The sequence below is a fragment of the Staurois parvus genome, unplaced genomic scaffold, assembly GCF_062004578.1.
Source record: "Staurois parvus isolate SC_StPar_1 unplaced genomic scaffold, SC_StPar_1.0 ptg000980l, whole genome shotgun sequence".
NCBI lineage: Eukaryota > Metazoa > Chordata > Amphibia > Anura > Ranidae > Staurois > Staurois parvus.
Window position 1 is genome coordinate 3340147 of NW_028318776.1, and position 23988 is coordinate 3364134.

The window sequence follows — 23988 nt, forward strand, 5'->3', positions numbered from 1 at the left end:
GGGTTTGCAGGCTCTGGTCCTTTGAATGCCAGAGCCATAATGACGTCATTCCTGTGCATGCGCATGGGAGTCACTGTTTACGGCACGCAGCTCAGAGCACATGTGCCGTAAACGTCACTGGCTGCACCCATTGTGAATATGTCCTAAAGACTGTAAATTTAGGAGATATTTAATACACCTGCAGATGAGCCTTATTTTAGGCTTACTTTTACGTACAACTTCAAAAACGGAATTTACTACCCTAATCTGTAAAAAAACTTTAAAAAAAAAAGTTTTTGCCTTCACATACACTTTAAAAATAAAACAAATCCACATTTGAGGCTCTTTCATCAAAATAAACCAACCAGACATTCCACAATATATTCATTTAGTGTAACTCTAAAATCTCCTGTTACTTTTGGATTTAAGTGACTATAATGTAATTGGGACTTCTCTGCTGGAACGTGCCAGAATTATGGTTCAGAGTTACACTGATTCTGTAGATTTTGTAATTATAAGGATTGAAAACACTAAGAATTAACAGTGTAGAGTCAAAAAAAAAGAAAAAAAAAGACAAATAGAAAAAGCTTGGGGGTGACTGATTTATCCTCAATTTTGATTTGACAGATAAATTCACTTTATGGAGATGAAAAAACTTTTAAAAAATTTGCCCTGTCTGCGGATCTGAATTATGCTCATCATGGTTGTCTTCCTTGATTGACTGTTCATCTGTCCAGTATGTTCATCTCTATTGATAGCATATGAATCAGATTTGATTCTCTTGCTGGTGCTGCTACTAAGGAAGAATTGCTGGGCACAATAGAGTAGGAAACAGGACATCTTACAGGTTTTATGTTGCTCATTTAACTCTTGATTTATGGCCTAAGGTTTTTCTTCGCCTTATTACTTTGCTGCTTGATAGAACAAGACCTCCAGATTTCCATTCCTTTTAACATGTGCATCAATGAGAAGTGGTGGCAAAAAAACTGTACAATATTGTCACTGAAGGGAGAGCTGGTGGATAAGCACAGAGGGAAAATTGTGGTGATAGATAGTAAAATCATCTAATTATTCTGAGCAGATGGTGCAGACCTTCCAGACACCCACTGGAGTGGATTCAACTGTGTTGCACTGAAAGTGTCTGCTTTAAGCCATTGTTCTTAAATCCCCATTTGGATTTAAGTGCTAGAAATGGAAAATAAATTACATTTTTGGAAAGATTAAAAAGTGTATTAGATATCTTGTTGGCATGTTAAAATGTTTTGCAGATCAGCGAAACTTTAGAAAAGCAAAATAAAGCATGGAATCTTGGAGGTACATTTAGTGTGAATGTATTGAAATGCACCTAAGCAGTGTCAAATGGCATATGTATATATTGTATTATGTCATTTGTATTATATTCAGTAATAATGGAAACAACACCTTTTTTCTTTATGATTTTGTAGCACCTCTTTATGCGTGTTACATTTGCTTTAGCCTCAGAAGTGACTGGAGTGGGATTTTCTTAATTCATAATAATAATGTTGTGCTATTTTATCTAGTTAAATGAATATTACTATTTCTAACATTATTTTATATATTATCATTATTATACAGTATTTATAAAGCACCAACAGTTCGCTCAGCGCTGTACATTACAATGGGAGACAATACATGAGACAGTACAATAATAATACAATGCGATACACGAGGGGTTTGAGGGCCCTGCTCCTTGGAGCTTACAATCTAGGAGGGAGGGGATAGTGGTACAGGAGGAAAAGCTGTGGGGGATGGAGTGGTAGGAAGAATGGAGCAGATCGGCAATTAGCAGGGGGCGGGGTAGGCTTCCCTGAAGAGGTGGCTTTTCAGGGTGCGCCTAAAGGAGAGGAGAGTAGGTGATAGTCTGATGGATTGGGGTAGGGAGTTCCAGAGGACGGGTGATGCCCTGGAGAAGTCCTGGAGGTGGGCATGGGAGGAGGAGACTAGGGAACTAGAGAGGAGGTCTTGTGAGGAGCGGAGAGTGCGTTTTGGGTGGTATTTGGATATTAGGTCGGTGATGTAGTTTGGGGCAGTATTATGAATAGCTTTGTACGTCAATGTTAATATTTTGAATTTGATCCGTTGGGCAATCGGAAGCCAGTGGAGGAATTGGCATAGGGGGTGGCGGAAACGGAGCGGTTGGTAAGGTGGATAAGTCTGGCTGCCGTATTCAGGATCGACTGAAGTAGGGATAGCCATATATGTTAAATAATACATGTTTTAAAAACAAGCTGGTATATGCTGTATTTACTTTAATGTAAATGTGAACAAGTATGCCATCATTAAAATGGGGTATATAATACAAGGCTTATATTTCTTATGTATTTCATTTAGGATTACAACCACTGCTGCTTGTATGATGGATCTACGCAGATATCCTTTAGATGAACAGAACTGTACTCTTGAAATTGAAAGCTGTAAGTACATTCAATTCTTTACTTTTTGTACTACAAATTAAATCTATAAAGAAGTTAAGGTGGAACTTCGCCACAAAAAGTGCACTCTTTGTGAGAAAGGGGAAGCAGGTACCTGGTTTGACAGGTACCCGCTTCCAATTACAGTTGGATCACCTCAGCGATCTGAGCAGAAGTTTACCCCCCTTCCCCTGCAGCCTTCTGGGACACATCACAGGTCTTTCCTTTTAGATTTAGCAGTCCCCTTGCTTTATCATCTCTGAAATTTTAGCAAATGCAAACAAATACTAGGAATCCTGGCTGAAATCTTGCAATATAAGTAGGTGTTTGTTAATTGAAATAGCACAGTGTACTGGGAGCATCATAGTAAAACCTTGAAGCATTTTGTGCTATCAGTGTTTCTTCATAAGGTCCAGCCCTTATGAGTAAATAATGGTAGTGTTGAATGCTTCAAGGTTTTTTGAAGGATGCTGCTTGAATACTGTATGCTTTCAATTAATAAACAGCTACCTACAGGGGCGGACTGACCATTTAGAAACTCGGGCACTGTCCGAGGGCCCGGTGGTCAGTAGGGGGCCCCTTGAGATTCCCCTGGTACCTTTTTCATAGGCTTTTTTGAGTTTGGGCAAGGACACAGGGGCCCCATGATCCCCTATTGCCCGGGGGCCCCATGAGTTGTCAGTCCACCCCTGCCTACCTATATTGCAAGATTTCAGCAAGGATACCTTCTGTCTGTGCTAATGATGGGATCCAGCAAGTTCTGAGGCAAAGCTGAAAACAAAATTGCTTGGGGCAGGATTAAGAGCCAGATTATCCTTGCATCATAGATTTATTTGCATGGCTATCTACAAAGCTGTTCATCTTTTGGTCCATGTATAGCTATGTCAAACCATGCAAGGACAGCCATACACAGCCCAATAGCACAATGGGGTTGATTTACTAAAGACAAATAGACTTTGCAAGGGAATTTTCCCCAGAGTTTAGTGAAGAAGGGAAAGCCCTGCCTACATCTCATTGTCCAATCAATTTCTTTTTCTTGCACATGATTGGGTATTTTTGGCAAAGTTAAACTTCACCTCATTCACTACGCTTGCAGAGTGAAACTTTCCTTGCAAAGTGAACAACATATTTGCTTTTAGTGATTCAACCCCCATACGTTCAACTGGGCCATATTAAGGGTTAACTACCAAAGGTGACCACATGACAAAACCAATGATAAACCATTCTAAATGCTAGAAGAGATCATTATAACAAAGATATTTTTTTAAATGTTGGTAAATCATGCATCAATAATTCTTTATTTTTCTATTGAGAAGAAAACAGACCCTTGCACTGCATGTGCACCACAAAGGAGGGCCTTGCCTTTGTTTTCTTAATTATCTGTTGCTACACTCATTTTGTTACCCATTGCCAGTAATAGTCAAGCCATTTGAAATGCTATTCCAGTTATTTCTTAAAGGTCAGCCACTGATATTTTCCTTTTATGTAACTAAATAAGGAAAATAAAATCTGGGTTTGACTCATTACATTTTCCATCTGGGCTCTCTTCCTGTAGATATTGCACATTGTGGTTCCATGTGGTGTCTAAACATTCTCATAAGAATGTCCCTTTAGCAGTGCAGAAACACTGTCATGTACTGAATATGCTGGGCTAAGGTGTTCCTAGACATGAGATGATTGTCACTATTGGCAAAACGGTTTTAAAAACTTTCTAATTTCTTCTCATGTGTTTGGACAATCAGCATTTGCCTTGACACATTCCATGGAGATTGGATAGTGGCGTGACTTACTTGTGATTCATAAGAGATAAGTGTTGGGCTGTCACAAAAAATTCAACAATAGCAAAAAATCAGACAAACTAATAAATAATAATAAAGTCCAAGTGTTAACTGAAAAAAAGTCCACTGTAAGAAATTTTGATCAATACAAAGTGCTTCGGCCACCATGTAAGAAAAGAGGCTGCTTATCAGAAGTTTAGACTTCACATTACAAAAGGTCTAAAAATGCATTTAAATGATACAGGATCCCACATGGATGGATGTATGGCTCCAATCTGCTTAGCCTCTCAGCCAATAATGACTCAGATTCCTCTCATAGAAATAATATGCCGCAGGATGATCTCAAAATTGTTCACTAAATCCAATCTCACCACCATAGATACATGCCTGGGAAAGAATAATATCCCATAGTGAAGTATTGTATAAAATTTATAAAAAAAAAAAAAAAAACAAGTAAAGGTACTGAAACAAACAAATTCTGCCCGACATACTTTTTGTTCAATGGAACATCTTGGGGCATCAGTCTTACCCATGTAGCTATAAATGTTGGGGTATGTTCCTGGAACTCATTAAAGTGAGAAAGGCTATTGATTGAATGGCAAAGCATCTTCAACATTACAGACCACGTCCATTTGAATGTGAATAACTACTGCTAACTATTGGAAGGATTCGTAGGCAGTACGGACTTTACTCAACCTTTTTACCAAGGAGGAACTCTTAAAATTATCTTCTGGTCTCAGGGAACTCTTGCTAAAAGTTTTCATTTTTATAGTTCATAATATATTAGCATGATCAGTAAGTTGTGGATAGGATAATAAATGAATAAGGTATGTAACGTCCAGAGTGGATCTGCCTTTACATTGGTGGTTAGTAGAGAAATGTGTTTTTCATTTGTGGTTGTCTAGAGATAAGTATACAAGTGCCACTAACATTGCGAAGCAGAGAAAAAGTTTGTCCTTACAATTGTGGCCAGTGGGAGAATGTGCTCTCTTACATTAGTGGTCAGTGGGAAGAATGTCCTGTTACTTTGGAGATCAGTGTAACACCTCTTGTTAAGTGTTGTCAGCACTGCATCTGTGCAGGCACTGTCAGGTGGGAAATCAGTAATATCACTGCTTACTTATCAAGGAACCCTTCACAAGGCTGGTCTAGCAGCTTTGTGTTAGCTTTATAGAATTCCATCTGACCATTTGTGGGAGGGAAGGAAAATCGTGTCTAGATAGCACTGGTGTAATATTTCCTGAAATGTTTTGCAGCTAATTCACAGCTCAGTCAGCTCAAAAAGGGAACCTATCTGAGATACTAACATTTACAAAGCATTGGTGGGTGATTAAATCTAATGTATAATGTACATGTATCATGCATGTCGTTTTGTTAATGTTTTTGGAAAAAAAATGGAAGGAAACTATAATGCATAGTTCAAAAGGAGAGTGGTGACTCACCCTCAGCAACCCCTTGTCCAGTGCAGGGTTATGGACCCTGCATCGGTCTTGATAGTATCAGGACCTTAGATCACTGAAGAATTAGGGAGACGATGCTGCAGGGACCAGTCTAGCAGCATGGAGAAGCCTGCAGTAGTGGAAGATCAGGTAAGTAAATCTACGTTTCCTATCTCCATACACCCTTGCAGGCTTAGGCATGCTACAGGGGAGAATTTTCAAGTGTCCTGGAGTTCTGCTTTAACGAATGCATAGTTTATTGTTGTAGCATTTATTTAAACATATTGCTACAGTTTCATATTCTTTTGCTTGTTTTTCAAGCACATTTTTGGAATGTCTCGCTATAATATATATATATATATATATATATATATTATAATATATTATATTTATCAGGGAACATAGTAAGCCTTGATTCCTAACTTCTGAGATAATATCAGTAGGCCGCACTGAAATTATGCCTTTCTTCAGTCTGAGTGCAGATATAGACAAGGGCGGGGACAGAGGAGAAACCTGATTAATGCATAGCATCATTTGCACATTAAAACATTAATGGGCAACAATAATATTTTCTTGCCATTGCCATAAACAAGTATAGCTAAACAAAGTTTAAAAAATGGTTACTATTATGCATCTATTTATTTTTTTGCACCTTTTCTGGCAAACATGACATTGGTATTAAGCAAAGCCACAAAATAACCAAAATATTAAATTTTTTCTATAATGCTCATCACCTGTCATATTCTCTATGTTTGCACAGGATCATGTAATAGGCATTATGCCCACATTAATATGTTTTTTTTCTTTTGACTGGGGAAATTATTCTAGACAGTCTAGAATATTGTGCCTACAAACATTTAGTATACAGATTAGGCCTCATGCATACGGACACTTACTATCCCATTTACCAAGGCATAAGTGGCACAGTCTAGAATATTGTGCCTACAAACATTTAGTATACAGATTAGCCCTCATGCATACGGACACTTACTATTCCATTTGCCAAGGCATAAGTGGTGCATCCAGATGTACTGTATGCACATGTGCAAGCAAATGTCAATGCAGAAGCCAGCGTTTACCCAGCATATATCCATGCACTTGTATTGGCAGCTGTATGTGGCGTGTGTGGCTCGCCAGACACCGGAAAGATTTTAAGCCTCAGTACACAGAAGAGTTCCATGTTTATGATGCTTAGGTGTAATCTCCATTTTCACTGGTGACAGGACAATATGGATAAGTCAAAATCTTTTACAATTATAAGTAGTAGGGTTGAATTTAGACCTGTCCACTGCATTTCTATGTTTTACCATGCATGCACTATGGTAGTTTGTGTGTTAACCTGCATTATATTACAGCAGCATGTTCATTTTGAATGGGCTGCTAATGCAGGTTATAATGCACCTGCAGCATTTTTATTTTACTGCACAACTGTAAAATACATATGTGGTTTACATATGTGCTTTTTGGTCCATTAAAACATACATGCATTGCGGTGCTGTGGCTAGGTGCATTGGGGTTCCATACAAAATGAAAGGCACCACACTGTACTATGTTTTTCACATTTCACATCACCCATCTGAATCCAGCTTATGTCTGTACAACCCATTGCCTTGCCTTAAAATAGCAAATCTGCTATAAAAAGCAATATGTTTTAAATATTGTATACATTCTTCATAATTCCAATAATTTACGTTTTTCCACTTCACAGTTAAGGACAGACCAACAGACATCAGTTAAACTGCCTTCTCCTATGGTATACTTTGATGCTGTGAATAGGTGAACCTGTTGTGGAAATAATGAATCTTTTCTAACCTTTCTCTTATTCGGGATGTGCTTCAAAGCTGTGTTATTAAATGTTTTTGAAAATCCATTCTCTTTTAACTTTGCTTTGGGCTTTTTTTCTTCTTAAGAACAGTTATGTAACTTGTGCGCTGAAATGCACTGAGTCATCCTAGAGTATAAAAAGACATTTACCTTTGGCCATAAGTACATTTTATTCCCCAGGTAACTTCAAGTCCTTTTATGAATGTCATTGTGCAGATCATGTGAATTAAACTGGGCTGTTTCTTTTTCTTGTTGTTACACAATCTCAAAAGAAGGGATTGCTGCTAGAATGAGGGAATTAATTTGACAACCAGAAAAATCAGTAAACTGCACATTTAAGACTTTTTTTTTAAGTGTATGGGTGATAATTTGTCCAGTTTGCTCATGCTTGAATAAAAATTATCTAGATTTCAAAATACTCTACAGATCACACAAATCTGCTCACAGATATTCAGGCAAAAAAGATATAGGGAAATTATGGATCACTATTTTCCATAATTTCCACTATCACCAGCCTGTAGATTCTGGCATAGATTTTTTCCACAAAAACAACAAAATAATAAATGTCCTCTAATAGCCACTAACCTATGCCTTTTACTAAAGCAAATCCTAACACCTAAATGTAAAGTGGAACTCCACTCTCTCAGTTAACATTGACCTTTATTTAATCTTTCTGCTGCTAGCATTAATATATATATATATATATATATATATATATATATATATATATATATATATATATATACACAAATTATGCCATACATACAAGGAATCTTCTGGAGGGCAGGAGGGCTTTTCTCAGCAAAGCACATACTGCTTGTATGCCTGAACTAAGGGCAGATGGCTTACAGGGAGTCAATGCTACATGAATCATCTGCCCTTACTCAAGATGGCCAAGAATGCTAGGGGGGTTTTTCAAAGTGATTTTTCAGAAAAATAAACATGGATACATGAATGGGGGGGAGGGTTGCTTTGAATATTAAAAATTAATGAAATAATATTTTTGCTTTGTGGTGCTCAGATGCTGTGTAGTTCCGCTTTAACAACAAGCAGTTGATTTGAGCCTTAACCCTCGGGCTAAACACTTGACTCTTATATTACTCTAACCAGCAACCCAATTGCTAAAACTCCGTTTCTGTACTTACCCTATCCAGTGCTTGTAGTATAGTTCTGTTATCAAATCTTAAAAACATTGGTCCTATGAACTAAAAACAATTGATATGTTGTATATTCTCTGTAATTGTTAATTGCTCATTGCTATACATATAAAAATCAGAATAGGGTAGCTTTCTGCTTTGAATGATGTAGGATACAGCTATGTATTTGTAATGTTCATGACCTTAATTTATTAAAAATGAAGTGCACAAATCCTAATTAAAACCAGTCTGTAATAGAGGATGTATACCTTTCTAGTGGCCTAACACTTTCAAATGCCTGGTCCTGTGCTACACGCTGTGGTTTCTCTTGCCACCTCCTACATTACTAAAGAATGTAGGTGCATGCGGGAGGAACCACAGCGTATGGCTGGTGACCAGCTCATCCAGAAATGTCAGATAATAGATGTTGCTGGAAATCTGCAAGGCATATTATTTTACAAGCTGGATTTAGTTTACTTTGGTCCACTTAGGGAGAGATTTACTAAAACTTGTGCACACAGAATCTGGTACAGCTGTGCATGGTAGCCAATCAGTTTCTATGTTCAGTTAAGCTTTGACAATGAAACCTGGAAGCTGATTGGGTTCTGTGCAGAGCTGCTCCAGATTCTGAATGCACCAGTTTTAGTAAATAACCCTCATAGTGATATGGTTGGTTTAAATATTATAGTGCATTTTAGGTATTTTTCCTAAAAGCCATCAGCTAAAAGCACCTGTTTTATACCAGCTATAAAAAGGATTGATTGAAACAAGATAATAAAATATCTGTAACAGCAGTCACACACTGTGGAACAAGGCCTGGTTCCTTAGGCATAAAGAGTTTAGCAAGTTACAGGCCCTTGCTTCATTATTTTTTCACATATTTCTGAAGATTCAAGGGAAAATATTAATAAATGAAAATAGAGAATGTAGTTATTGCATATAGGGAAAGCCATTATTTTTATCATCTGCATAGAACAACCAAGCATCAAACATATCTTGTCATACAAAGTGCAATTAATGCAGACCAAGAGGCTAATATTTACAACCCAAGTTTAATTTATAGTGTATAGATTTCATCCAGGTTGCTGAAAAATGCTGTAATTGAGAGTACATTTGTTTGGAAAGATGATGACAGGCCAGCTCAAGGTAGCAATCCCTTCACTGTGGTATAGCCATGAGGCATCCGATAGTGGCAAAGATTCTAGACTGTCCTTTCCTGTTTGCAATGACTGGATAGGTCTGTGTGCAAAAAGACTATGCTTCAGTACTACTACTACCTCATTTATCCACTGTTCTAGGCACAAATGCATAAGCTCTTGAACAAGGAAAAGTGCATGCCTAATATATTACAGTCTAAATTACACTAAGAAAAACAAGCTGGGGGATCATGTTGATTCTAATGATGAAGAGACAGAGATAGCAGAAGAACTGGCTTGTTAAAGCTTAATAAAGCAATGGGACCTGGTGGTATTTATCTAAGAGTTGTGAGAGAACATTGGGGTATATTTGTTGGACCATTAACTGATCTTTTTAATCAATCTTTTCTGACAAGAGAACTTCCCCATGACTTGATCTAAAGAAAGGTAGCATCTATGTAGTCAAATTATTAGAATTATTTCTAAAAAGAAGGATCACTTCTCATTTAAAAATACACAACTTGCTGAACCCAAAACAGCATGGCTTTACTGGGGGCATACCATATCAGACTAATCCTATTGAGTTTTTTGACTCACAAATGTTTTGGACCAGGATGGCGCTGTGGACATAGCCTATCTTGATTTCATCAAAGCATTTGGCACACTTCTAAATAATAAACAAATACGTGTATGACCATGCTCAAAATCTCAAATGTTAGTGTCAGTTCACACTACTGCGACTTGAAAGTTGCGCAACTTGCGGTACAACTTTGCCAGGTGACTTTCTGGTGACTCGAAGCAACTTAATTACTACTTTGATGCAACTTTAAAGTGACTTTCATGCCATCCAACTTTGCCTGTGGCCAATGAGAATATCGGCTATGGGTATTCGTTATTTTTTAATGAATTCCAACTTTTTGGAGTGATTGGAAAAAATTGCTTGACTGCTCAGAATTCTGTATAAAGATTTTCTGGTTGATAAAGAGCGGGGCTGGCAATTCAGCCAAAGGGCCTGGTATGGATGGGGGGGGGGGGGGGAAGGGACTCCAACACATTTTTTTTCCAAATCTTTATTTGCTGGCATTCTTTTTTACATTCAGCTGTCAGCAAGGAACCCAACAAAAAGCACTGCAAAAAAGGCTCAAACTCACACTGCCTTGGTGTTAACCAAGACTGTCAGATCCAAATCATATCAATATAGGTGAGAATCCAACTTGGAGGTAACTTCCATTAACGTCTAAGGGCACAAGTCGGATAGAAGTTGCCTTGAAGTGGTACAGGAACCTTTTCTAAAGTTGGAACAACTTCAGTAGTGCTAATTAAGACAGCTTTCATTAACTAACATGGGATTTCACATGTCATGGGACCTCAAAAGTCAGATCACCGAAAAGTGGAAGCTCTGCTTTCTGCCTCCTCCCCCCTCTGCCACATTTGGCATCTGTTGGGGGGGAGGTGGCAGAAGGTACCTAACAGCTTGCTCGTTTCGGGTTAAACCCCCTTCTGCCTTCAGAACTGCCTGAAATCTTTGTGGCATAGATTCAACAAGGTGTTGGAAACATTCCTCTGAGATTTTGGTCCATATTGACATGAGTTACTGAACCAGTCTGCCCATTCTTCTCTGACCTCTGACATCAACATGACGTTTTTGTCCACACAACTGCTGCTCATTGGATATTTTCTCTTTCGTGGACCATCCTCTGTAAACCCTAGAGATGGATGTGTGTGAAAATCCCAGTAGATCAGCAGTTTTTGAAATATTCAGAGCAGCCTGTCTGGCACCAACAACCATGCCACGTTCAAAGTCACTTCAATCCCCTTTCTTCCCCATTATGATGCTCATTTTTTACTTCAGCAAGTCGTCTTCACCACATCTAGATGCCTGAAAGCATTGAGTTGCTGCCATGTGATTGGCTGATTTGTGTTACTAAGCAATTGAACAGGTGTACCTAATAAAGTTACCGGTCAGTGCACATTTAGCCGAATAGCATATTCCCATCTTAATTTTCAGCTACTAGAATGTAAAAAAAGGATAGGCTATTCTCAAAAGATTTTTTCAGACAAATACAATTGCCAGTCTACTGCTGGAATTAAAGAGATGAGTGATCCACAACTGCACAACTTAGTAAACCGATTCCTGTGGTATAATTGTATCCAAGGCCTCTCCCTGTACATGTTTAACCACTTGGACCAATGTAACTATATACAGTATTTACTGTACCTCTGGGATCCCTCTAGAAGCTGGAAATCACTTTAGTGGCACCCCTGCCGCAGTGATATTCATTAGCTTTTTTTCCTCAATGCTTTTTTTTTCTCAATGAATGCAGAGTTCTCTAACTGGACAAGGTGGAAAGGAAGGGCAGTGACATCACACTCTCCATGTTGTCCATTCAGAGAATGCTTTGATGAACCTTTTCTAAAGTTGGAGCGACTTCAGTAGTGCTAATTTAGACAGCTTTCATTAACTAACAAGGGATTTCACATGTCATGGGACTTGGGGTCTCAAAAGTCAGATCCCAAGTCTCGGCAGTGTGAATCGAACCTTAAAGCAGAGTTCCACCGAAAAGTTTAAGCTCTGCTTTTCTGCCTCCTCCTCCCTCTGCCACATTTGGCATCTGTTGGGGGCAGAAGGTACCTAAAAGGTACCCGCTCCCACTTCCGGCTCAGTTCGCTGAGGTGAACTGAGACGGAAAGTTCACCCCCCACCCCCTCCCCCCACAGCCCTTTGGGACACTTTATGCGCAGTAGACCACCGGTGAAGCCACAAGGCTTCACTGCCGGTTCCCCTTAGTCAAGATGGCAGCGCCAGCACCCAACAGCCAACTGAACAAATCAGCTCTGGATGAAGACACCGCTTGATCCCTGGACAGGTAAATGCCCTAATATTAAAACAAGAAAAAGTGTCAACATAATACTATATAAAATGTATCAACTAAATATCCACTTTCACAATATTGTGCCGCTTATTTCACAAACACTGTGTCCTAAATCCAAGTAAACAAAAATAAAGTCCTTAATGTCCACCATCAGGTGCAATATGTACAAAAAATAATAATAATATGTAGTGAAATATATATTTTTTTAAATTCTCTTTGCATAAAGGTGTGATGGCAAAGCACCCAGTGTTCTTCACCTCTTCATGTAAATTACTTTTCTTTCAACGCAACTTAAAATACAAAGTAAACATTTGTTCCTTTGAAAGGTATCAAACACAATGCAATCCACTTCTAATCCTCTTGGAGCACTATGCAATCTCTCAAACAGCCAGTGATGGGTTACTTGATTCACTCTCTTCATTAATGGGTTTGCAAAGTTCTCATAGTTCCAGACCATTTGCCAATGTGTCAAAAAACAATCTAATACGTATTAATAAAAACCATCATAGGTACACTCATATTGCCATGTGTCATGCCTGACACAAAGGAGGTATGCGCATATACAAGTAAAACCGTCGGCTCCAACCACGAACACAGGCTGCGGGTCAAAGCGGACTCAGTGCAGGAAACTTCACTCAGAGTGTAGCTCTGCCTAACGTGTTGCCATCAGAAGCACCACATAAGGATCTCATGAAGAAGTTGTAGAAGCTAGGGCATAACCCTTGGATGGTTCAGTGGATATGCAGTTGGCTAAAGGAGAGATACCAGAGTGCGATTGTAAATGAAGTTTGTCTGGAATAGAGTCCAGTCATTAGTAGTGTACCATAAGACTCGTTTCTAGGTCCTGTTCTATTTATTCTGTTTGGAAGTGAAATAACGTAGCATTTGGTAGGTAAGGTATGTCTTGTTGCTGATGACAGAAAGATGAGCAATAGAGTTGCTCTTCTGTAATGTGGAATGTGATTTGACTTTGCTGAAAATTTGGTCAAAGCAGTGAAAGTTCAGTGATTCTATGTGAAATAATGCATGTACAGAAAAAGAATCCTTTGATAAAGTACAATATTGGGGGTACAGTGTTGGCCAAGTACTACAGAGGAATAAGATTTGGGGTGCTTATTTGAGATTAATACAAAATGAGCAAACAGTGTGGCCAGGCAGTGGGAAAAGCAAGAGAATTCTGGAGTATGTCACTAGAGTGGTCACCAGGAGAAGGAAAGGGCTCACGATTCCCATATACAGATCTTTAGTTAGACCTCATTAGGAATACTGTTTCCAGTTCTAGAGATTTCACTTACAAAAACATATTGATAAGGTAGAACAAGTCCAGAGACGGGCAACAAAAATGGTGAAAGGTCTCAGGGATAAAATATATCAGCAGAGACTTCAGAACTAAATATTTACAGCCTGGAGGAAAGAAGGGAAAGGGAGGATATGACTAGAAGGTGTTACTAATGTTCAAGAGGGCAGTATTTTCAAAATTAAGACAAAGCCTCCGACTTGTAGCAGGAAAGTTCAAAACTAATCTTAGAAAGTATTTTTTTTTTTTTTTTGCGGAAAGCGTAGTTGATGCTTGGAATAGACTTCCAGCAGAGGTAGTAAGTTAGTCAACAGTAAGTGGTTTCAAACATGCTTGGGAGAAACATAGATCTATATTCAGATAAAGAAAAGTGAAAAAAAAACCATATATATGAATAAAATAAATGGGACAGACTTGATGGACCACTTGCTTGTTTTTCTGCCATCACTCTATGTTTCTACATTTCTATCACATCACTTCCAACACTAACCAAAAAGTAGGTGGAGCCATGAAAATCATTGTCTAATACACCCAGGTCAGCAGAGCGTCCAGAACTGCTGGTTTAGAGCACAGATACAGTATATCCCAGTGTCTTTAAATTATGAGTAAACCCCTTATTTCTGCTATTTATGATGGAAGATTTTAGGCAATGGGCCCTATTGTGGTTATGCAGAGCTGTTTAAGAAAAGGAAAACATTAGCATTTGTTTTAGGACTATGCAAAGAGCAGGTTTACTCAGACCTGACCCATAAATATGCACTGAAAGAGGGAGGCAGTGAAGTGAGACACAGAGCATGCAGATTTTATAGTTCCCCTTTAGGGGCAGCATGGGACAAGGTTTTCTTGTTTATGACTGCTTAGCTTCTTCCTACTGCAGAGTTGAAACAAATTCACCTACATAAGGTGCACCTGTTTATCTGAAGCCTATTCTTTACATTCGTTCAAAGTGCTGAATTTATAAAGCTTGTCTGAAAGTTCAGAAAAAAGGGGGTGGGGAGCTGAAATTGCACTCTGCAGAACTCAGTGGGGAGACCCTGAAAACTGATTGGAGAGAAAAGACACACCGCCCTCAAGAGAGCTCACAGGAACAGAGGTGGGGCTGTCAATTTGTTGAAGGTCCCTCCCCATCACCATTTTTCTCTTGGTGTCAGGAAAACTTGTCAGAGGTTATTCATGCTGATAGCAGGGGAACAAGCAGCAGGCATAAATGACACTTACCATTAAGTATAAGCTAAACCCATAGTAAATTTCTAGTAGCATTAGATTTAAGATTGAAAACTTTTACATACTGTATTCTAACTGCCATTTTTCTACTATACACCACATGTGAAAACCAGCTCAAAAACCAAGAAAATAGTACCATAAGACCAGAGAAAGGCTCGGATGATGTCCCCCCCCCCCCCATGTGTTCTTTGTTCTTCTCTGTGATCTGTGTTAGTTTGAACTTGTTTCAGAGCTTTTCATTTATTTCATGCATCCTATTGGTCTCAATGTCAGCAGAACCAGAGAAAAAGACAGAGACAAGGTGACCGAGAGCAGTTCCCTCACCTTACCTTCACTGTAGGGGGCAAGCCTTGAACTGGTAGTGTAGTCAGCGTTACAATTTTGGAAGAGTCTTACCTACCCAGAAAAGAGGAAACTGCAAAATTCAATATTAATAGCTCTGTTACAGACTAACACCACATTTAGCACATATATGAAAAGAATAATAATATTACAGACTCATCCTGTAAAGAATCTCAAAGTAACAAAATAAACTTTTGTAAATCATTGTTTTATAAGTGCAGGTATAAGAAATTTACCTGCATGAAGTCCACAGGACTGTCTCCAGTATATTTCTAGGATTGCATGCACATACTCCACCTTTGTATGACTGCACATGACACAGGTTACATGGTTACATGGCTAGTCAGGTTGAAAAATGACAATGTCCATCAAAGTTCAACCAACAGACTAAAAACTAGATAGCTTAGCATCCACAAAACCCTAAACCCACAGGTGATCCAGAGGAACACAAAAATCCCTTACAAAGCATGGTTGTTTGCTGAAACAGGGAAAAATCCTCCCTGATCCCCTATGGCAATCAGATACTCCCTGGAATAAAAATCTATGCTGATTTTTCTTATAGATAACATTATCCAGTTGTATTCTGAGCTTTCAGAAACATATTCAATATATTCAGCCTTTTTAACCAATCTACTATAGAGTTTGCTATAACCAGTTACTGTGGAAGTCTGATTTACCTTTTAACAGCTCCTATTTTAAAGAAGCACAAGTTAAAGATTTTTTCCTCTGAGCAAAAAACAGTCATTTGACTAAGGTGAACAAAATTTGCACCAAGTTGGACCATTTATGGACCATTTATCTATTTCTACGACATGATACTATTCCTCACTGAAAGCCCTTTTCTCAAGGAAGAAGAATTTTGTGTACCCTTCCTAGCTTTTATGCAAGTTCCAATGCACAAAAATTCGGAAACTCTGCTTACTAATGGATATTAGTCCTTTAAAAGGGATGCCACTTTATGGTAGTCCTACCCATTATGGAGTCTGTCTGCTTTGTAGGTGCTCTTCATGTCTGATTCAGTTTGACCAAAAATAAATATGCATGAAAAAGGTATGGATACCAATCTATCATATCAGATAACATTTTAAGTCCACAAAGTGTTATGATTCAGTACAATACTGGCAACCAAAATAACGAAATAGAAGAATATATTCTGTATAGGATCTTCAAACATATATTAAATCCTCTTGACCATGTCTGACCTGATGCAGTGGTTCATAAAGTGTATATATAAAGAATATTTATGGAGAGCTATATTTGTGGTCTAAATGTATTGCCTACCTATACATGATAGTTACATGTTTCAGTTGTACCTGCTAATGCCAACAGCTTAGTTTTCTATCATCTCCTTTCTTTTGGGTCTTTAGAGCACAGCCTGCCCTAAGCGCATTGGTCTTTACAAAATAGCCACCATGTTTCACAGTACGAAGCATTTACAGAAGGTTCTTTGAATCTCTTATTCACCCTTTGGTAGCTGTCATTAGGATGAGCATATTCTCTTATGACAAATACCAGAAAGTAGAGTACCGAAGGTATTAAAACTGTGAATGAGTAGTGTCTTCTTCTTTGTTTCATGCTTAGGATAAGCCCAAGTACGCTGTATGTATGGATATAGTTGTGGAAACACACAGACCTATTCTGTTTGTACAATAAACTAATTACAACATACCGCTTCTTTGATCCCTTTGTTTATAGTTCTTAAAACAGTATTGAACCCAAAAGCAAACATTTATTATATTGAAGCTTATCAATTCTTAGATGTCATGTCTGCCTTACTATTCTTTTTTAAGCCTTCTGTCTTCTGTTTTCATGTGGTGATCTGGCCAATAAGTCTGTTTTGCAAAAGAATAAGCAGTCTTCCAGATTTAACAGTTACAGGGTGAGACAAACTATTCAACACTGACAGGGGTGATTATAATAATCAGCTTTTATTTATTTAAAACCTTTTTTGGAAAAAAAAACCTGCTTGCTGTAACTGTTTATAAAGTATTAGCTGAGTTACTGTATTTAAATCTGCTAGTACACCTAACACTCCCCTTCCCCGAATTGACAATGCTGCTGTCCAAATGTGCCTCCTGTGCGCCTTCATCCATAGTTAGGGCACTCTAATACAGGTGTGTTACTGGTGTGATCACCAGGTGAAAACAGAGGGGGGAAAGCCTAAAAAAAAGAAAACTGATGCAGCCACTAAATCTAATGATTGGTAAGCTGCAATATAATATTTTTGCTTTTGGGTTTAATACTGCTTTAAAAGTAACTGAAGATGCATAAAACTTCCTGAACCTAAATCTCTCTTCAGTACCTGAAGGTGCAAACTAATTCTCATATCCTGTGTGATCATCACTGCAGTAGGTTTGTTCACAGTAGAAACTAATGGCAAACTGTGTATGAGTCATCGTCCTGACGGTATTCATGTGATGGAGGCTTAAGAAAAAATACTGTGTAACAGCAATATGTTTTTAAGCCAGATAGAAATCCAGCCCAGCATAGATGTTTTGTATGGTTATAAATTCTGCAATGTCACATTCAGAATTCAGTGTGATAAAGCAGATACTAATTGGCATGTAGGAAAATTATGCAAATCATCAGCTTCAACTAACATTTAGGAAGAACAAAACAATTTAAAGCGGTTGTTTTATTTTTCGTTTTTTTTTCCTTCCTACACTCCATGCTATTTGAAGACTGTTATAATTCAATTAGGAAACAATTAGTACAGATAAAAATAACTTTTCTCACTATTGTAATCTCTTTGATTCATGGATATCTCAACATGTCGACATAATTATTTTACACTTTGTTGTCTGTTTATCTATGTTCTGTAAAAGCCTTAACAAAACACCTGTCATATATGATACACATGATTTGCATGATATGACTGGGGATTAAACCTAATCATACATTATACAATTAGTAGTATTATTCCCTAAAAGAAACACTATTACTCATCATATAAACTGTATACAATTATATATTCATTTTCCAAAAATGTTACTCTGTGTGAATATTTATTCTAATAAAAATCTGTACTGGATGGGCTTATTTATTATATCAGTGTACACATGTGCTGTTAAAACATATCCATTTGCCCCCTTCCTGATTGTTTTTTGCATATTTGTTACATTTAAATGCTTCAGATCATCAAACAAATTTTAATAGTACACAGAGATAAGCCAAGTAAATACAAGATGCAGTTTGTAAATGATGATTTCATTTATTAAGGGAAAAAAGCTGTTAAGAACTGCTTGGCCCTATGTGAAAAAGTAATTGCCCCCCTTGCTAAATCATGAATGAGCTGTGATTAACCACATTTTTTGGAAAGTTGATTTAAATTTCACTTGCCAGACCTGTTGAATCAAGAAATCGCTTAGTAGGAGCTGTCTGACAAAGTAAAGCATGCTAAAAGATCTCAAAAAGAAACAAATCATGCTGCAATCTAAAGAAATCCAAGAACAGATGAAAAACAAAGTCATTGACATGTATCAGTCTTGAAAGGGTTACAAAGTCATTTCTGAGGCTTTGGGACTCCAGCGAACCACGATGAGAGCCATTACTCACAAATGAAGAAAACTTGGAATGGTGGTAAACCTTCCCAGGAGTGGCTGGCCTACCAAAATTACTCCAAGAGCACACCAACGACTTATCCAAGTGGTCATAAAAGAACCCAGAACAACATCAAAGAACTGCAGGCCTCACTTGCCTCAGTTAAGGTCAGTGTTCATGATTCAACAATAAGAAAGAGACTGGACAAAAATGGCATCCATGGGAGAATTCCATGGCAAAAGCCACTACTGACCAAAAAGAACCCAAAGGCTTATTTCACATTTTCCAAAAAAAAATCTTGATTATCCCGAAGACTTTGCAAATATTCTATGGACTGATGAGTTGAACTTTTTGGAATGTGTGCATCCCGTTACATTTGGCATAAAACTAACACAGCATTTCATAAAAAGAACATCATACCAACAGTCAAACATGGTGGTGGTAGTGTGATGGTCTGGGGCTGCTTTTCAGCTTCAGCACCTGGACAACTTGCCATAATTGATGGAACCATGAAGTCTGCTCTACCAGGAAATCCTGAAGGAGAATGTCTGGCCATCAGTTCATGACCTCAAGCTCAAGCACACTTGTGTTATGCAGCAGGACAATGATCCGAAACACACCAGCAAATCTACCTCTGAATGACAACAAAAAAAAAATTAAGATTTTTGAGTGGCCTAGTCAAAGTCCAGATTTAAATCCTATGTTGTGGCATGGCCTTAATCCCTTCATGACCGCCCTATAGCAGAACTACAGGGTGGCAAGGATGCGCAAAATCACGTATATTTAGGGGATTTTGCATTACCGGGTAGGGGGCGCACAGGAGCCACCCTGCTTGTGCCACCATTGGGGGCTACAGATGTCGATCACCGGGTCTCGGCCAGAGATTTCCCTCTGGCACATGGCGATTGCTGAGGAACAGTGACAGGGGAGAGACCTGTATGTAAACACAGGTCTCTTTCCTGCCAGCAGTAACATGCTGCTGTGCAGAGAAATACACAGCAGCATGTTTCCCTAGTAAAACACACACAGCACACATAGTAAAACAGCACACAGTTAACCCTTTGATCACCCCAGATGTTAACCCCTTCCTGCCCAGTGTCATTAGTACAGTGTAAGTGTTTTTATTAGCACTAATCACTGTATTAGTGTCATTGGGATGTCAGTGGCAGTTAGTCAGTTCCCACCCAGTGTCAGAATGCCAGCCGCAGTCCCGCAGTCGCTGATCGTTGCCAATTAATTTACACATATTGGGATTTTTTTTTTTTTTTAGCAAAGACGTAGCAGAATACATTTTGGCATAAATTTATGATGAAATTAGATTTTTTTAATTTTTTTACTGGATATGTTTTATAGCAAAAAGTCAAAAATATTGGGGTTTTTTTCAAAATTGTCAGTCTTTTTTTGTTTATAGCACAAAAAAATGCACAGGTGATCAAATACCACCAAAAGAAAGCTCTATTTGTGGTGGAAAAGAACATAAATTTCATTTGGGTGCAGTATTGCATGACCGCGCAATTGTTAGAGTAATGCAGAGCCGTATCGCAAACAATGGCCTAGTCAGGAAGGGGGAAAAATCCTCTGGAGGGCAAGTGGTTAAACAGGCCGTTCATGCTCCAATGTGGCTGAATTGCAACAATTCTGCAAAGAAGAGTTGGCCAAAATTCCTCCACAGTGATGTGAAACACTCAATGCCAGTCATCATAAATGCTTGATAGCAGTTGCTGCTGCCAAGGGTGGCACAACCAGTTATTAAGTTTAGGGGCAATTACTTTTCACACAGGGCCAGGCAGGTTTGGGCAGCTTTTTTTCCCTCAATAAATGAAATCATAATTTAAAAACTGCATTTTGTATTTACTCGAGTTATCTTTGTTTAATATTAAAATTTGTTCGATGATCTGAATCATTTTATGTGTGACAAATATGCAAAAAAATTAAAAATTATGAAGGGGCGAATACTTTTTCGCAGCACTGTACTAGCACAGGTTTCTAAGTTTAGCCCTCAATTATACTATTGTGCTTCCTGGAATACAACTCCACTTCAAGGCTGCCATAAACAAAATAAACACCCTGCAGATTTTTTAGTGTACTTACACCTAGTGGGATCTGATGCGTCACTCCTCACTTTTCCATCACCTTGTGAAGTGACACGTCTTTTCCTGTTCCACTGACACCTCCACTGTCTGCTACTTCTTGCACGCATACCTCAATTTGATTTGATTCTAGCAAAAGTCCATACTCATCAGGTGAAAAGAACTATAATGTTGCCATTTAAATGTACAGTATGAAGACTGCAGCAAGCATGTGCAGGAGGAGCAGGACCCAAAGGTGAAGATTTTTAAGAACAGACTGTGAGGGGTCAAGTAAGATGCACAAGAGTAGGCGATGTGTTTTTACTTGTCATGCGTGATGAGACAGGACATCTGAGACCACTTAAAGTGGTAGTAAAGTCCACTTTTTGACTTATACCTACAGGTGAGACTATAATAAGGCTTACCTGTAGGTACAGTAAATATCTCCTAAACATGCATCGTTTACTTTAGTAGCAGTCAGTGAAGTCACCAGAGCATCTGAACTGCGCTCTGAATGGATGGTGCTGTCCATTCAGAGCTCTATGCGACGGCCGTGGCTCCTGTGCGCATGCACTGGAGTGATGTCATTGCAGCTCGGCCATCCAAATGGCCAAACACCGCAAACCTGGAAGGCAGATTGGGTAAAGACAGAAGGTCCAGCAGTGGTGACAGCCTTCTGCTGGAGAGCTTAGTTTTAAGGTAAGTCTGTCATAATGAGCCAGTATCGGGTGCATTCTAGCACATTATGACATTATCCTGCAGAGACCCAATTTTTGTTTTTACTACCGCTTAAAGTTGGATTTCTTAATGGCCGCAAAGTTGTGAATGGGCACTTAGTGTAAGTTCACTAAAAGTGGACATGTGCTTTAACCATTTGAGCTCTGGAAGATTTTTCCCCCTTCATGACTAGGCCATTTTTTGCTATTCAGCACTGTGTATTTTAACTGGCGACTCAGTGTACCCAATTTTTTTCACACAAACAGAGCTTTGTTTTGGTGATATTTGATCACCACTGAGTTTTTTTATTTTTTGCACTCAAAACAAAAAAGGCCAACAATTTTGAAAAATAACAATGTTTTTACTTAATGGGACTGCAATAGTGTGGCAGACAATCTGAAACTAACTGACGCTGGGGAGAACTGATTAACTGTGTCTGACATTACCAGTGACCTTAATACAGTGATCAGTAATAATATTATACGCGGTCACTGTACTAATGAAGGGGTTAACATCTAGGGCAATCAAGGGGTTAGTGTGCACCTAACTATGTGTAATGTGTGTAAAGTGTACTGCTTTTGTGTAAAGTGTACTGCTTTTACTAATAGATCTTTAAGTTTCCCCGCAAAGCAGGGATGAGAAACACACAGATTGTTTCCTCTGAACAGAGCTCTGTGTTGATTGTCAACACAAAGCTCTGGGTTGTACACAGTCGATAAGCAGGTCCCAGGTATGAATCATTGGCCGGGACTTGCTGACAAGCTTCCACTGTGTGCAATCACAGTGGGTGCCAGGAGGAGGGTGCGCATGTGCCCTAAACCCGGAAGTAGGTGGTGACACCAGTATGTTGCTTTGCCTACAGCCACTGCTCACCCGCAGTGCAGTGCAGGCAAGTGGTTGGCATGTGGTTTATAGGATTAGATGGGATCTTTGAGTAAACAATAAAATACTCATGAAATTAAAATAAATTGATGTTAAAAAAAGCATGACATGAAAAATGGATAAACAGCATATATTGCTCTCTTTATTGCTGATTTTTTTTTTTGCTCTGTCCCTAGAAGATTTCCCCTTCCATTCTAAGCTGGTACTATAAACACAAGCTCTGAAAGTTTGTCGTGTTTCAGGCACTCTGGGGTATAGGGAACGTGTTTTGATGGATGTATGTAAACGTTGCTAATGATATTTTATTAATGCATTCCTTTTTCAATAATAAACCCTAACATGTTCTTGCTTTTTAGTAACCTTTAATCCTTTGTTAGGACAGACAGTATGCACATCTAGTTTACAACTGATAATGAGATCTGCCATAACAGTACAGGGTTAATTATGGTAAATTATGTTAAATAACTCCTCAGACTTCTCCTTAACATTACAAAGAAGGGGAATGCTGAGGCTAGGAATACATATTTAGATTTATCTTGTTCAGCCCACTGAGAAATCAGATTTTTAGCATGGATAGACAAATCTATCCTGCAGACTTTTGTATTCACACAGCTGCAGCACCTGCGACTGTCTGAATATCCATACAGTGACCACATCTGATTGGATGCAATCAATGTTCAGGTAGTGCTGGGACAAGGTCATCCAGTGCCCAGGGCAAAGATGCCAAACTGTGCACCCCCCCATTCATAATGTGCGAGCATAGGAGATCCAATTAGGGGTTCGCAACTACCACCTCGTCACAGCTCTCTCCTCACTGCTCCCAGCCCTGAGCTGACAGGAGTTATGATGCCGCTGTCACTACAGCTGTCAGCCTTGTAATAGAAGGAACTCAGCACAGGGTGCCCTGAACCCTTCAGCCCTGCATTAAACTATTGCACCCAGGGCAGCTGTCCATCCGGCCCACCTCTTGTCCCGGCCCCGGTGTTCAGGCAACAGTTTTCCACCTGACTCCCTTACCAGGCCTGAAAGGGCCACTCACAGCTGAAATTTCAGCCTATTTAGCAAAAATCAGTCGCAATTCATCCCTCATGGCAAGTTTAGGTAAAACTTTTATAGAGCTATTCAGCAAATTAAAAGTTAAGCAGCATTTTTTAAGTTATGGTATGTGAATGGGAAAATATAACAAATAAAAAGGTGCTATCCCAATTTGGCTAGAGAGGTGGCAATACACTTTCAGCAAGGCGAACTGACAAGCAGTTAGTTAAGTTATTCCAGGGAATGCTGATAATGAGGAGTTTCTGATTATTTATGCTATACACA

General features: G+C 38.8%; 1 protein-coding gene across 1 annotated transcript in view; it reads left to right on the top strand.

The window, feature by feature from the left end:
* Positions 1 to 23988, top strand: part of GABRB1 (gamma-aminobutyric acid type A receptor subunit beta1) — a 595526-nt gene that overhangs the window by 446540 nt on the left and 124998 nt on the right. The window contains exon 5 of the mRNA XM_089657299.1: positions 2332 to 2414. Coding sequence (XP_089513425.1) covers positions 2332 to 2414 — 83 coding nt within the window. The remainder of the gene's footprint in view (positions 1 to 2331; positions 2415 to 23988) is intronic.